This window comes from Pimephales promelas, chromosome 16, assembly GCF_988280905.1.
Source record: "Pimephales promelas chromosome 16, fPimPro1.hap1.1, whole genome shotgun sequence".
In the NCBI taxonomy this organism is placed as follows: Eukaryota; Metazoa; Chordata; class Actinopteri; order Cypriniformes; family Leuciscidae; genus Pimephales; species Pimephales promelas.
The window spans coordinates 29,041,436-29,058,469 of NC_142784.1; the positions used below are offsets into that span (position 1 = coordinate 29,041,436).

Below are 17,034 nucleotides of genomic sequence, written 5' to 3' on the forward strand. Positions count from 1 at the left end.
CATCGAGGTGTGTGAGTGTGTGTGTGTGCTTGTTTATCCTCACCAGGGTAAGGTGGGTGGTTTGGCGAGTAGTCCCTGTAAGAAATCCCACTCCACACTCACACACTTCCCCTCGCTGACGAACGGCATGGCCGCCATCACGCCCCCTATGGGCCGCCACCTCTAACTCAGGCTATGATTGGCCGAGGCTATGTCAGTCCGAGACCCCCAACAGAAGAGCTGAAAGACAAAAGAACAGTCAAATAAGTATTGAAATAAACTATAATGATGCTAACTTGATTGAAAAAAACACTGTTTACTATTATTATAATGAATACAGAGCATAATTACGCAAAATCTCATGCAAGAGGGTAATTTCGAAATAAGCTTCAGACGTTTTTATTATTAATTAACTTATATTTTAAACACAATATTGTCAGTTACTCAAGACTGAGACCTCTTCACACAAACATGTATGTTCTTAATGGAAAATTTGGTTTGATTTTTTGCATGTGATTTGTCAGTTCGTAACCAATGCGTATTTTCTACATTTTTTTTAAAACGTGCTGATTCAAAATGCAAAATTACTCTCAGGCAGTAGATGGTGTGTTTCTTCGGTAAACAAAGCTCTGTCGAACTTTCCGTTTCTGACCCCCAACTTGTTATGCAGAATAAAGGAAGGGTTTTTAATCAGCCACTGAGATTTGTGTATTTGCAATGGTTTATCAAATAACACCAAATATATGAATACAGTCACAAGAGAGAGACATTTATATATATATATATATATATATATATATATATATATATATATATATATATGCCTTAGTTGCATTTTAGCAGATTAGAGCTGGGAGATAATATAATTTACATTTTACAACAATAAAAGCATTCAGGCAGTTGAGATATGCTATATATATATATATGAAGAGTTCAGATGCAAAAGCCTCTAAATGCCATTTGAAATTTTCTTCTTTAATGATGATTTTTTATCAAACTTGCATATTTAAGTTCAGTAATTTCACTTAAATAACAATTAATAGGTAATTACCATTGCCATTTAAGTGAAATCACTGAACTTTGAAAAATTTTAAATGGCACTTAGAGGCTTTTGCATCTGAACTCTTCATATATATATATATATAAAATATTATATTATATATATATAATATAATATTATATATATATATATATATATATATATACAGTATATATACACATACCGCTTAACGTCAGTTAGCTGTACTGTATATATCCGGGTTAGGTTGGATATACAATGTTAATAATGTTCCAAAAAGTAGAGTAACAACAACTGTCTCTCTTTAAATCCAACATGGCCGTACAGCAAAACCCAATTAACAAACACATATACACACACACAATTCCGTGAGTTTCCAGGGCTGTTTGGCCGCAGTGCTTGTCCTGGCCCCATCTCTATGACATTTAAAGGGCCAGCTTGCCCTCCAGCAGCATGATGCCATACCCACAGGCGTGAGATGCCCGCTGGCCAGCTCTGAGTAAATCACAACACAGTCATACTGGCTACATGCCACAGCCCTACACTTACCCTCTGACCTGACCTGGCACGGTACACACACTCACACAACATCAGCAGATTCATCATATGGGTCGATGCCACATCTGACATGACACGAACTTGTAAAGCGCCGTTAATTTCAGGTGATCCCATGACAGGAACAAGCAACATCATCATGGCTCACAACAGCTTAGTCATGCGCTGGCGAGACTGTATGAGATGTGCTTTAATATGCTAAAAGCCATCATACATCACTTTGACCATGTTCTGTTGCCCATAGGAAAGAAAAATCACATGACATCTTTTCAATGTCTAAATTGATTAAATGAGATATAATGGAGAGCAAATGAAGACTTTTGCAAGACTTTTCTCTCCCGCTTCCCAATTTATATCTACACAGAAAAAAATAGGTGTACTTTGAAATATTTTCAAAGTTTAAGAACACATTATTTCAGTTTTTCTACTTTAAAATTTCACTGTGTTACTTGCTTTTTGTAATTATTTGGGAAATTTACTAAAAAAAAATCCTAGAGTGAAAAAATGAATTATCACTCAAAAAGTCCAAATAAATGTAATAAACAATTACAAAGAAAGGGAAAGCAACCTCAAATTAAACATAAAAGGTTTAAGCAAAAATACTAAAATAGTATTTTCTTGTAAAACATTTTCCAATCATGTTTTATTCACCACCTTTAAAAAATAATTTATTACAGTGTAATGTTTCAGATAAGATCACAACAAGGTCTGGAAATGTGTTCAGATTTGCAAGATACCAAACTCAAACTCAAGCATTTCTCACCAATCTGACCCGACCATATTCCACATTTATTCATAGTTCTTAAGAAACATTTGATACCTAAATGAAGCATGTGAACTCAAAATGGCGTATAAACTGTATGTGATACATAATTTGCTCAAAATTTGCCACATATAAGAGATCAGAAGCACACATGGACAAACAAAACATGTTTACAAGTGAAAGAGTGCAATTAGCATTAGCAACTGTACCACACACACATAGTGATTGCTGGTCTTTAGCCTATCATGCTTCATCTAATCGCGAGCGGGATCTCGCTCAGCATCCTCACTATCTCTACACACATAATGGAGGTCCTGTCCACCGTAATTGTTCAATTAACTCCGTAACCTTGATGTGAGGTGTGCTGGCATTCATGCCCTTCGCAAACGTACAATGGCATCAGAGAAGGTCACGTTCTGCTCTGAAAGTCAACTATAAAGTAAAGAGCATCACATCTACTAGACTGAGAACGAGAGACATTCGCTGTTCATTGCCAAGATTGCTATTGTGCCTTGAAAGCTGGTCTAAAACAGTTCAGCATGGTTTTAACAATGATAGCAACACCAAGGTCATCGCTTTGCTTTTCTGGGAATGCATGAACTGTATAAGTAATATATACGTATACGAAGAATGCTATGTATGCCGTTACAAACCTATGGAAGCTTGTTTCCGCCTCACAAAATAAAAAATATAAAAGGTGATCGCAATATTTTATCTCGCAATTCTGACTTTTTTTCTCAAAATTGTGACTTTATAGCTCACAATTCTAACTTTATAACTCAAAATTGTGAGTTTATATCTCATAATTGTGAGTTTATATCTCGAAGTTGTGAGTTATATCTCGCAATTGTGAGTTTATATCTCGAAATTGTGAGTTTATATCTTGCAATTGTGAGTTTATATCTCGCAATTGTGAGTTTATATCTCGCAATTGTGAGTTTATATCTCGCAATTGTGAGTTTTAAATCTCGCAATTCTGACTTTATATCTCGCAATTCTGACTTTATAACTCGTAATTTTAAATTATATCTCGCAATTGTGAGTTTATATCTCGCAATTCTGACTTTATATCTCGCAATTCTGACTTTATAACTCGTAATTGTGAGTTTATATGTCGCAATTCTGACTTTATAACTTGCAATTTTGAGTTTATATCTCGCAATTGTGAGTTTATATCTCGCAATTCTGACTTTATATCTCGCAATTCTGACTTTATATCTCGCAATTCTGACTTTATAACTCGTAATTTTGAGTTTATATCTCGCAATTGTGAGTTTATATCTCGCAATTCTGACTTTATATCTCGCAATTCTGACTTTATAACTCGTAATTGTGAGTTTATATGTCGCAATTCTGACTTTATAACTTGCAATTTTGAGTTTATATCTCGCAATTGTGAGTTTATATCTCGCAATTCTGACTTTATATCTCGCAATTCTGACTTTATATCTCGCAATTCTGACTTTATAACTCGTAATTTTGAGTTTATATCTCGCAATTGTGAGTTTATATCTCGCAATTCTGACTTTATATCTCGCAATTCTGACTTTATAACTCGTAATTGTGAGTTTATATGTCGCAATTCTGACTTTATAACTCGCAATTTTGAGTTTATATCTCGCAATTGTGAGTTTTAAATCTCGCAATTTTGACTTTATAACTCGCAATTGTGAGTTTATATCTCGCAATTCTGACTTTATAACTCGCAATTCTGACTTTATAACTCACAATTGTGAGTTTATATCTCGCAATTCTGACTTTATAACTCGCAATTGTGAGTTTATATCTCGCAATTTTGACTTTATAACTCGCAATTGTGAGTTTATATCTCGCAATTTTGACTTTATAACTCGCAATTGTGAGTTTATATCTCGCAATTCGGACTTTATAACTCGCAATTCTGACTTTATACCTCGCAATTGTAAGAGAAAAAGTAAAATGTCGCAATTACCTTTTAATTGTTTTATTCTGTGGTGAAAGCAACCTTTCATTCAAACCTGTATGACTTACAAAAGAAGGTTTTTTTTTTTTTAATGGATTGCGATTGTGATTTGGGGTTGATTTAACTTTGTTTGAAGTTTCTGAAAATTTCTATTTAGCTTTTATTTATTTTTGTTTTTTTGTTTTAGTAATTTTAATACTAAGAAATCGATTATTCAGCCAACAAGTTTTTCATTTATCTAATATTTTATTTTATCTCAACTTTATATAAATCACAGATGTTTAGAAAATAGTTCTTAATTAACCATAACAATGTTTTGGAAAGACATGACGGATGAGTTAAATGACAGAATTTTCATTTTGGAATACTAATGTTGTTCCAATAGCAACAATGATGTGGATCCTAACTGCATGTATGCTTGTATGCGGTGGGATTTGGCTCAGGCCTGGGTGTGTGTTTGGCGGAGCCTGTGGCTGTTTGTTTTCAGAGGGGATCGTTAATTAGGGCCTCCAGCTGTCAGAGGTTCGTTAGTGCACTCCGCCCCTCCCTATGGAGCTGCCAAATGGGGAAAATGAGCACATTTAAGCCAATCTGCACGGAGACAATACACCACGTCTATTACCAACTCTCTTTCATGCACACACAAACTCCCTCTCTTTTCTCTCGCACAACATTTATTGGTCCCACATTTGCAGGCCAGATATAACACTGCCATTCCGCTTTAAATGTCACATGCAGTGGTATGAGGATGCGTGAAGGACCTCTGGAACATTGTGGATTATTCATTTTTTGTAATGCAGGGTGACTCTGGTGGCTTTGACCTTTGAATGCCTTTGACAGAAGAAGAAAACAATTCCTGTATGTGGCCATCGGGCACTTTCTCTCTCACTTTCCTGGCACCGGTTTCCTTTCCCTCTTTTTCTCTTAATAAATCTAAACAGCAAACAGCTGTGGTGGGGCCGGTCACGTCACACAGATTTCCAGACTTTAATCGGACACCAAGGGATTGACAATTGACGTTAAAATTCAAACTACTAGCACTACCCAATACTGACAGTTCGGTCATTCCAAATGAATTACTTTTCTACTGCTGAACACAAAAGGAGAAATTACGAATAATGGACTGGTCGTTCTTTTCCATGCAATTACGATGAATGGTGACTGAAGCTTTCATGCTTCAAAAAAATATAATAATAAATCCAGACAACTTGTGAAAAGTCAAAAAAGTCTTCTCAAGCCATATGACAGCTTTCATGCGAGAATCATTTGTCAAAGACTTTTGCGTCTTTTTTCAAAGTTGGAAAACTTCTATCCATTTCAAACATCTAATTTTATTGTAAATGCATGGAAAACAATTCACAAAATGTTCAACATTTCTGCTTTTATGTTTCTCAGTGGAAAGAAAGTGACACAGGTTGTAACGATTTAAAGGTGATGAGAAAAGTACATTTCAGTCATTTTTACTTTAGTTATGTAGTCGTTTAAAGTTGCAATTATTGAAATTACATTTACAATATGTTCATCTAGCTTTCCTGGTCAAAAACGTCTGATAAACGCAGTAGCCATTTCATAGCAGGAGTTACTACATACTTCTTCGTTCAGAGACTAAAGTAATCATTTTATATTGTTGTTTTTAAACTTATAATATTCACTTTCAATTGTTTTCTAATGTTGTTTTTGCTCATATGCCGTCTTCCTGTCCTTTGAGTGCACCTAGGATGCATTTTATTCTAGAAAAGCTATATGAAATACCTTCTGTATTTCATTTACTTAATGTTGACTGCACCATGTTACCCAAACATCCAATTTCACTTCTTTAAATAGTTCAATGTGTGGGTTTTCAATGCAATTCTAAAGGTCCATTTTGTGCTTTAGTAAAAACTTATTATTTTCCGGCGAACTTGGCATTGATCAGTGGCAAATTTGCAGCAATCTTCACCAGACGTTTGCCAGAACACTTTATTTCTGGAAGGGTTGAGAAAATCGCAAAGACAACGTCAGCCATGTGTCACTAAAATACATCTGAGAACCAACGTCGACTTTAAAAGATCGAGTCAAGCATAAAAGAAAATGTTCATAATTTACCTCCTCCCTGTCTTTGATGGACCTATAAAGAGCATTTCAAATGACCGTTTAATGGGGATAACTGCAAAAATGATGTTGTAGCATGTAACAAGCAATTATATTTGCTTTTAGAATTATTAACACAACATCTTTGAAGTGCTGTCTATACTGCAACATCTATACTGCATGTAGTTTTCCATCAATATATGGAGCTGTTTCAGCAGAATACTAATTTCTCTTCACATCTCTCTGCATTTGAAGTCCAGCATTAGGAAGTCTGATGTTGTCTCATTTTCTTCGAACGCTGATAAATCAGCTCTGGTCAACAGCGTTTCTCTCTCCCTATCTCATTTAACTGGACCTCTCTTGCTCTGCACTCTTGTGGTTTGCCGCTGACCTTGGCGGCTTCCCATCACTCCCAGTCCAAGGTTCTTCTCAAATCCTCAGAGCTGGAGGCTGCATCTTCATCTTCACCTAGCCCATTAATTATCAAATGGAATCAATACCCCATTTGATTAGATCAAACTGACCCTACCCGCCTCTGACCTGCAACGGTAAAACGGAAAGCGTAAGGGATACTGTAATGGCCCCTGAGATCTTGCATCTCGCATGAAGAGAAATGTTGCGTTTCGTTTTTTAAATGGAAAAATAGTGGCTGTAAGGGATTAAGATTGAGAGAAAAACATCAATAATGGTTCTGCTTTTCTCAAGGACCAACTAAGCAATCATTCAACAGTGACAAAAGACTCATCACGTGTCTCTTCCAGAGTTTCTACACAATAACTGTGTCTCAAGTTCAGATATGACAGCATATGTCAAGAGATTTCAATAAGAACCTGACTAAATAATCTAGATTTGGATCTGCACAGTTTGATAACTTTTCAAATGAATGGGGGGGGGGGGGGGGGGAAATGCATGCATACTGCTAAAAAAAAATACACAATGTATATCTGAAACACACAGCATTATTCACCCCTCAGGCAGGGAACAGGTCCTGAAAACACACAGGGTCAAATATCCACAGAGAGAATGTCAGAGAGAAGTCTAGAGTCTATTTGCAGCCACATCAGAGCATTAAAACATCCCATTTCATTGGCAAAGTATAACACCATTTGCACACTAGAAAGAATTAGAGGATTTTGCACTATGCAGGATATATTTAATGATATGTATATAAAATTTATATAGTCTATGCATGTTTCTTGTTTTTATCGACACGGACAACTGCCGGATATGAGTGTGAATCGCATATTTAATTATTGTTAATGTAATTATTGTTAACACTTTTTTTTGTGGGGGAACTAATCTTAATCACATTTCCCTAAAACTCTTGGCACTTTGATGTAGAAGTTTACTGTAATGTAATTTCTAAACCATTTTATATTGATTATTTTTATTTTATTCCTATTTATTTTGAGGTGAAAAATGGCCAAAAAGTGTTTATGAGATTCTAGTTTCAAATATCGCCAATACATGACTCTCGTTAGACAATCTCTGACACTTGTGTGATGCTTGTGTACAGATTATGGATAGTAAGAGAAATTTTTAAGGATGCAGAAGGTCAAAATCAGTGAATAAGATCATATCTCTCTGACTGCAGAAGACTGAAGGGTCTGTATATCGACAGGGGCTCTTGCTTGTTTGTGTGTGTGTGCGTGTCTGTTTATAAGGCCATATTGATGTGTGTGTGTCTGTATGTTGAGTATATAAATATCCGAGCGCGTCCCTGCAGAGCTGGGTGTGAGTGGCAGGAAGTGGTTATGTAAGGAGTCACAACGGGCTGCAGTGGACAGCCTGACCACAGATCAGGTCAACCAAGTGTGACACCAACATCTTCTCACTGACACCTTCCTGACACTGTCTGTCACCAGGCCTGTCTGTCCCGCTCTGAGTGTGTGTGTGTTTGTGTGTGACGGCTTTTATGGTCCTATAGCTCTCTTGTACATACCTGCATAACTTCTATCAAATTTCAATACACACTTATTTCCAAGATGCACCAAATGTCGCATAAAGCATGCTTTACAAAAAGGGCGGTTCACTTTCAATAAAATGGCCATTTTTGTGTCTTTGATTAATATTATTACACAAACTGTTAAATTAGACTAACACTGTAAAGTAACACTTGTCCAGCCAGAGACAAAACTATAACAAATGTATCCTCGTCAGGATAAGCATAATAAAAAACAAAAAAATGGTAACCAAATTGCGATATGTAGTAACATCTAAATAAACTACTTTTATTTAAATGAAAAATATACTATGGCTGAATCACTCTGACTATTACCGTATTTTTTAACAGGCGGAAAGCTGCTTCAACAACTGCTTATTTTTCACTTGTGATGAAGCTTTTGATCGAAAACACTCATCCGAAGCAAAAAGAAGAGAAGGAAACGGCAAACAACCTTCCACCACCTCTTAAAACTAAAGTCCCAGGAAAGTTTTTCACCCACTTTTTGTTTTTCCATAGTAAGTGTGAAAGTGTCCAAATAATTGTCCGTAGTAATAAGTGTCCGTATTCCTTCCGATTGTCGACAAACTAACAGTATGAACTTTCTGTTCATGAAGGAATCTTGCTGAAAAACAATTACGTAAGTACACTGAGTAATAACAATAAACATTTAAAGAGAAATTATTTGTGGACCTACTTAAAAAAAATACACTTTATCATTATTATTGTTGTAATATTCATTATATCCACATGCAATACATAACAGAATCCAAGGAGAATCGCATTGCGACAAATTTGTATCATTGTTTTTAAAACAATCATTATAATAACATTTGTTGTTACACTATTAATTATATTTTTTTCCTTAGCACTATCATTAAAAAAAACAAAACAAGCAGAACTGAATTAAAACACATTACAATAGCAATTTCGTTTCTTTAATAATCCCCACGCTAAGCCCAAACTGACGGATGAAGGAAAAGGTTAATATTTACCCACCCCTTTCATTTCTAATACAAATCCAGTCATTTAGAAGAAGCTGTTAAATCCAAAGACATCAGATAACAGAACACAAGACGCCTCGCCGCTACCATTCACTACCTTCCACAGAACACGCCGTCAATGCAAAGCGCACTAATCTTGTAAAATCCACTAATTAAGTGAGAGATGATGTTTGAGAAGGAGCCAAGGTGGTCCGCACAATTAACCCCAGCGTTCCCCCCCCTTCCGCTCCCAATACCTCCGTCATTAAGGGGAAAAGACATGAGCAAAGTGTCTTTCCCAAAAAGTTTCCCAGGAAGGGAAGCCAAGCCTCCTTGCATGAAGCCATCAACAAGTTTGAGGAGAGAGGAGAAACCCTCCGCTCGGATCTTAAAACTGTCGGACATGTGACAGTCTGACATTTGCGTGACTCACCTGATGTGCATGTCCACCTCTGAGCAGCTGTTTCGAGGGCAGATGTATCCCTCCTCCTCCTCTTCTTCTTCTTCTTGAGTTGTCTCGGACCCGTCCGAACCGTGACCCTCCCCTCCGCTCGCTCAGTCCACGTTCCGGGACCCCTCGCACTCCCACACACACATACAAACACTCACTCGGGGGGTGACAAGGGGGTCACACGGGGCCAAGAACAATCCCAGCTGCTGGCACAAAAGAGCAGGCGAACACAAGCGGTCTGCTGCCGCAAGAGCGTGTTTGTGTGTGTGTGTGTGTTTGCGTCCGTGCTCTCGCTCTCTCTCTCTCCTCCCTCACTTTCCGACCGGGATCGTCTCAGATATGACTGGAGTTAGAGGATGCGGGTCTGTTTCCTTCTCTGGCGTGCTCCCCGCTTTGGCTCTCTCTCTTTCCTCGTTGAGCTTCTTTTCTTTTCATTTCCTCTTGGGAAAGCTGCACGCACCGGTCGTCTCTTCTATCGCTCCCCCTCTCTCTCTCTCTCCTCAATCGCTGGTAAATATAAAAGAAATGCTTGTACGGCCCCTACTTCTCTCTCTCTCTCGTTCCTTTCTCGTTTACACTCCCTCCTCCCCACTGCCCTCACTTTTCTTTCTCACTGTCAAAGCTGCCTTTCAAATGCTGATTAGCACACAGAGTAAAAAAAAAAAGAGAGAGAGGGAGAGTGGAGTTATGGCTAGCGCTCGGCTAAGATTCCGTCACATTCGACTTGAACGCCACTTCTCTCAGACAAACACACACTTGAGTTCCCGTCCTCAAGGTAACTGCTCTACCGATATCATCTCGCCCCAACGGGCTCGCACTAACAAACACTAAGCGAATAAACCTGCTCGAACTGTTTCGCGCACCCGCGCCCCTCTCCCCCACCCCTTCCCGGTTCGTTCTTCTTGCCCTCACACACACTACTCAGAATATTGATACATCACCCCCTCCTCTTTTCTTTCCTCCGTTTCTCTCTCTCCATCACTCACTTTCTCTGCTGAATACTGATAGGCTGTCTAGTCCGTGGTCTGGGTTTCAAATTCTCGTTTCCTCCGTGCGCTTGCACAAAAGCTCTCCGTAACATAAAGGCAAAAACGGCAGAAGTTAATGCACTGAGCACAACATAAATTCACTTAAGCACCATTTCAGATTATGTCAAGCCAGAAATTGGCGTAAGTGCTCCGGAAGGAGGAGAAAAGAATGTGCGCGGCTGTAGAAACTGATGCGGAGGCGACGGGACAATAAGAAAACAAAGAAGTGCGTAATAAATGAGTAAGGGAACTCTTAGTTTTGCTTTTGTTAGTGAGAGGGACAGAGAAAGACTGAGCGAGGGAGAGAAATGAAGAAGTTTAAACAGCTGACTGAAAAGTTGTCAACACACACATCCAGTCACAGAAACGCACAAATTTAGCCAGCTATCTGTATGAGGACAGACCATAGACCAGTAACGCTCAAATGGTGGGTCAGAAGTCTGTTCTGTTGTGAAATCTTAAATAAAATAAAGTTCCAAAAGTTGTTGTTTTTTTACAGGGATGCCATAGAAGAATTCTGTTTTTTGGCCCCCAAAGAAGTTTCAGTGAACGGTTGTTAAAATAACCATTTTTTTCTTACTGTGGTACTAAATGCAAATAATAAAATGGTTCTAACGTGAGCACAATAAAAAAAGAAAATACGACCTAGACATTTGTAATAAATGATTGGCTTGAAACTACACTCTTTGAAGAAATGGTTCTATTTAGAACCAGAAATGGTTCCATCCCCCGCTTCATATATGGAACTCCAAAATGGTTCTATATGGAACCATTTTTTTTTTGGTAAAAGGTTCTATTGGCCAATTATGGAACCTAGGGTTCTATATAGAACCCAGAGGAACCCTTTTTTTAAGAGTGTATAGAACCTTTTAGGGGTTCCAAACACGTAGCACTGATAGAACCTTTTGAGGTTCTATATAGAACCTTTTCTTCTAAGAGTGCATCAAAATTACATTTTATTTGATCATTTTTTTTGGTATTGTATCACTCACCACCAGTTGGAAATCCGTTAGATCTGATCATAATGGTACATTTCGTTAAAACATGTTCATATTTCACTACGAAATCAAAATAAATGAGAAATTATTTTTATACCCCAATCTCATGGCTTTTGGAGTTTTTTTTTTATAATTCTCATTATCATTAGATTGTCATTATTTTTGTACCCCAAAAGTATAGTTCTTAAGAAATCTGTCATGACAATAATATCAAATGTCAATTTTTTTAAGCTAAATATAATTTTATCTATTTATTAAAGTCCCCCTGTCATCAATAATTTGATCCCTTAAAACTCATCTTTGATCAGCAAAATTCAATCACACCAGCTTTACTGGAGTATACGCTGCAAAATAAGTGGAAATATTGGTTTAATACAGCCCTATATTGTATATTCGAACCAGAAACTGATTCAGAAGAAGAGTGAATTATACAAGCTCGTCTACAAGTCGATGTATCGGAATGGTGATGCGTTTTGTACAAAGTTGGATGTATCAAATTGATATGATTAGCCTTTGGCTTGACTACGTAATCAAACAGCAAATAGTGTGTTGCTAATGTTACACAAACCATGTTCCCGTTCACCATCTCAGAGTCAGACAGCTTCCTTCTAGAACTCAGCATCCTTAGAAACGCTTTGAACTAATTAGAACGTCATTGGAGAAAGGCATGTAGTTCATCATAACATCGTAATATACATCATATACATAATTCACCTGCTATATTGCTAAATGTACCTGATTTTTCATATCAACATTTACCAGGATAACCTGGCTTCTCTTGAGACACCCTTTGCAGCATAGTAATGACAATATGCTAAGCCTAATTTTCATGTGCAGTTTTAGAATTCTTTTTTTTTAATACTGACCAACTTTAATTTCACTTAATGTTTCCCTTTGAGGACATCCCTGAAGAGAATTTTGAAGTGTGGCTGGAGACATATACACAAGACAACAAAACTCCAGTCCACAGATGTGATTATTATAAGAAAAACAAAAGGAGAAAATGAAAAAAAAACGATATGAGCAGAATAAAAGAGTAAAATAGAAAGTCTACAGCAGTGTTAAGGAGTTAGTTCCTAAAACCACTGTCCAGTGTCCTTGAAGCAAAGATTCGTAGTGTTATTGTCTGAACGATTTCACACACACCCACACATACTCACACACAGTGCGGTGTCCTCTCCTGATGTCCTCACCTGGACCATTTCAGTCCTGGCACAGGCCCAGTATTCACTCACTGTATTAGCATCGGCTTCTGCCATAGAACAACTGTGCGTCACCATTACTGATCCATGATAAATCCCCTGGACAGAAAAAAAAGTATATATATATATATGGTACACTGTCATATTAATATTGTTTATTTACCATGAGATCTGTAGTTTCTTACCCCAAAACACCACAAATTCTATATTTCTGGATAACTGTGGTGGATTGTGCCAAATTACTTACTATTTTTGGACTGCTATTTAATATCCTTATGGTGTTAGTGAAATACTTATGTGAATGTTAAGTAAAGTGGGACAGCTGTGTGTTAATCATTTTAGCGAAATACATTTACTTGGTTCAAATTAGATTAGATTAAATTAGATCAGCCTTTATATGTCTCACAAGTGAGAAATTTCAACATTACAGCAGAAAGTGGATAGTATAGAATAGAGTAGAATAATAAGTTACATTAAGATAAGTATATGCATGACATGCTTTTCCTTAAGCTTAAAACAGATAAAAACAAAAACAAGATCCCATTTAATGATGCAAAGTGACATTGTGCATTGATTTATAGCGTAGAAGTTTCTGTATAATGCTTAACAGTACTAATTATAAAGTCTCACAGCCGCCGGAAGAAAAGATCTTCTAAATCTTTGGATGTATCAATCTGCCAGAAAAAGAGCTTCTCAGCTCCTTAATGCCTAAAAAAGGGGTTGCGGCTTAATAACCATGGGAAATAGTGGGTCCCATGGCCAAATGAGTTGAGAATCACCATCCTACTAGAGAACCAACAGGTGTAGTTAATGCAAGTTTTACACATTTTACCCCAGTTCACCCCTGAAAGACTGAGATGAAGGGACTAAGTTATGTTTTTTTTCTGATCTGAAACTGCTTTATATATTGAACCTTACATTCAACTCTATCAGATCTTTTTTTTTTTCAAATGTGCAGCATCAGATGAACAAGGCTTTGAAAACTCTGACTCAAAGCCATGCATTTATAGCCAGTGTGGGTACAAGCGATGAACTGATAAGGCATTAAATGCTTCAGGAGGGTAAGACGTCTCGGCATCAGCATGACAGAAATCATCTTTATTCCCCCCACATGAATACTGTATATCTGATGTAGTTCAAGATGGTTTTCAAACTCCTGATCAACATCAATCAACTACCAGAAGCACTATATCCAGCACAAAAATGCCTCATGATGCAAGTGTTTAAATGCCATTAAAATATGAAATACTAAATCCCCTGTTCTCAAAAATGCTGCATCCATTAAAATGTCTGAATGGTGTAAAGGTGTCAAAACACTGGCAAGAATTCCTCCATTTCGCACAAATGAAGATCTGCTGCAAAAAGATATAATGGGCAATGTAGCTTCAATGATGAGAGGAACCAGGTATCCTTGAGCATTCCCTGCTTTTTAAGGTTGCATCTTGCAACATCATGTCTTGTCTTTGGTTTGTTTAGATGTCTTTGGTCCATGTTTGGTCCATTCATATTTCAGGCGAACATCAACAAAGTTCATTTGGAAATGGATCGAGACCCCCTGAAAAGTTTCGGATGGCAGCGTTCACACTTACAGTATTCAAATGAACCCCACTAACAGATCAATGACACCAGAGTTGGTTTTAATACAACCAAACTTGCCAAGTGTGAACACACCCAACGTGCCAATATGTACCAGCATATAAGTACATATTAGAACATAATGTACTCATAATGTTCATCCAAAAATCACATAATTTACTCACCCTCAAGCCAGGTGTATATGACTTTCGTCTTTCAGCCAAACACAATCGGAGTTATAGTGAAACATATCCTGGCTTTTCCAAGCTTTATAATGGAAGTGAATAGTAACTTAGATTTTGAAGCTCAAAAAAAGCTCATCCATCCATTATAAAAGTAATCCATACCACTCCAGGGGGTTACTAAAGGCCTTTTGAAGTGAATAAAAATATCCAGATTTATAACTTTATAAACTATAAAGTTATAAACTACTCGACTTGCCATACACAAGTCGAGTTCTGGCAGAAGAGTGACCCCTGACCCGACGGATGATGTATTGATGAACAAGGAAGCGCAGAGGATAGAGCAAAACAAAAAGAGAATCAATTACTAACTTGACGGAATAAATTTTGTAGCTTTCATAATAATCCGTGTATATTTAATTCATACAGAGAACAGAATGCAATGTTTTAGTTTTACAAATGATTGATTTCTTACATGCAAATACAAATTACAGTATGTTAAATAGACATACTCTACCTGAAAATTTAAAGCACTAGTTGTTACATTTATACCGTTCCTGCATAGTTTTGTTGTTCGTAATTTGCCTCTCATCTTTATTTTTAATAACAAACATTACATAAAATAACAAAAATAAATGTGTAATGTATATTTTTATTATGAAATGAAATTATTATTGTGAAATGATTAGCTAACTGTGTGATTTGTATATGTACACTTCTGAAATAACTTGGAAACAGATCACTCCAAATTGTAATGCAGACATGCATTTTTATTGTAAAGCTGCTTTGAAACAATATGCATTATGAAAAGCGCCATACAAATAAATGTGAATTGATTTGAAATTACTTATCAAAACCTTATCTCACAATTCTGACTTCTTTTCCCAGAACTTCGAGTTATAATGTCCAATTGTCCCAATCCAGTGGGGAAAAAAGACTCAGAACTGCAGTTTATAACATGCAATTATGACTTTCTAACTCACAAAATATTGTTAGTTTAACTTAAAAAAGTAAGTAACCTGGTAGCCTTAAAATTTTAATTTCATTAAAATGGAAAAATTGAGTTAATACAATGAAGGAGATTAATTTAAATCACCAGAAACTCACAATTTTAAGTTATCTGAAGTTGATTTGACAAAAGAAAAAATGTTGTGATTACAAATCATGAAAATATTCAGTATATTTTCATGATTATATAATTCTGATAAATATATAATATATATCAGAATTTTGAGATAAAGTTACAATTACTTTTTTTGTATTCTGTGGCGAAAACAAGCTAAGAAACTAACTAGGAGTCAGAAGAGAGAAAGAAAAATAGACCATCATTCCCTCAGCTGTTGTATTAGAAACATTCTCAGAGGTTTAATACCATAACAAAAAAGTATAGTGTCATATATGTGTACTTTAATTTTTCAAAAGTGAGATTTAAAATGTTAATTACTCTTGAGTCTGTAAAACAACCGCCTATAACATTTAACCAATGTGATTTGGATAGTATTTTATTCCTATCAACTCTGACCTGGCCTGTCCATCAGCTTGTCCATCTGTCTGTCTAAGTCTCATTCTCTATTCAGCAGTGAGCCACAGCTGTCTTATACAGCATCTCTCAACCTTTCTCAGCTCTGACAGCACAAAAAGTAATTACCTCTCTAATTTACCTTGTCCACTTATAGAACATGTCTCGTTCGCTCTGTGTGTGTGTTAGTAACCGTATCAGCAAAAATGTCACTGTGGAAATGTGTGTGTGGAAACACTCTTTTGTGGGTGGAATATGAGAATGCATTAACGTGTGTTTGTATTTGCATTTAAATGTGTGTTCATGTGGAATGCAATGTGTTTGTCTGAATGTAGCCTCCCCTTGGTCCAATTACTTCCATCCTCCCTTCCTCATCCTCCAACCCTCTTCAGTTTTCACTCATCCCCAAATCCCTCTCTCCCATGTGGGACGCCCTGCTGTACCTCTCCCTGACCAGTCAGACCTCCTCTACCCTTCCCCTCCTCCCAATCCTCGTCCCAGGTGAGCTGACGACATCAGGAGTCCTTAATGATATACTGGAATATTAATTAGCTGTTTAGAATACTAATTATATGAGCAATTCAATGAGGTGGAAAATGCATGAATGTCTGATCCTGTCTAAAACATGGACAGCCTCAATGTTATAGATTGAGCAACTGTATTTTGGACTCTTTAAAAAGAATAAAACATTTAGCTTATGTAACATAAATAGAATATTCATTGATTAGAATTAAAATGAAATAAAACTTGATTTTATTAATGAATTGCTGTAGGACTAGGTCAGACAAAACGGAAAATTGTTTAAGAAGTGGAGTAAATTAGTCAAT

At 36.7% G+C, this 17,034-nt stretch overlaps 1 protein-coding gene across 5 annotated transcripts in view; it reads right to left on the bottom strand.

The window, feature by feature from the left end:
• npas1 (neuronal PAS domain protein 1) overlaps positions 1–17,034 on the bottom strand; it is an 80,993-nt gene that overhangs the window by 43,990 nt on the left and 19,969 nt on the right. For 3 of the 5 annotated variants that reach the window (XM_089121413.1, XM_089121415.1, XM_089121414.1), the window contains 2 exons: positions 12,890–13,030; positions 44–219 (listed from right to left, as the gene is read on the bottom strand). In XM_089121413.1, coding sequence (XP_088977539.1) covers positions 44–138 — 95 coding nt within the window. In that variant the 5' untranslated portion in view covers positions 139–219; positions 12,890–13,030. Of the gene's footprint in view, positions 1–43; positions 220–9,268; positions 9,382–9,685; positions 11,238–12,889; positions 13,031–17,034 lie in introns of those variants that run through there. The other 2 variants (XM_039670844.2, XM_039670845.2) reach the window with 2 other exon arrangements.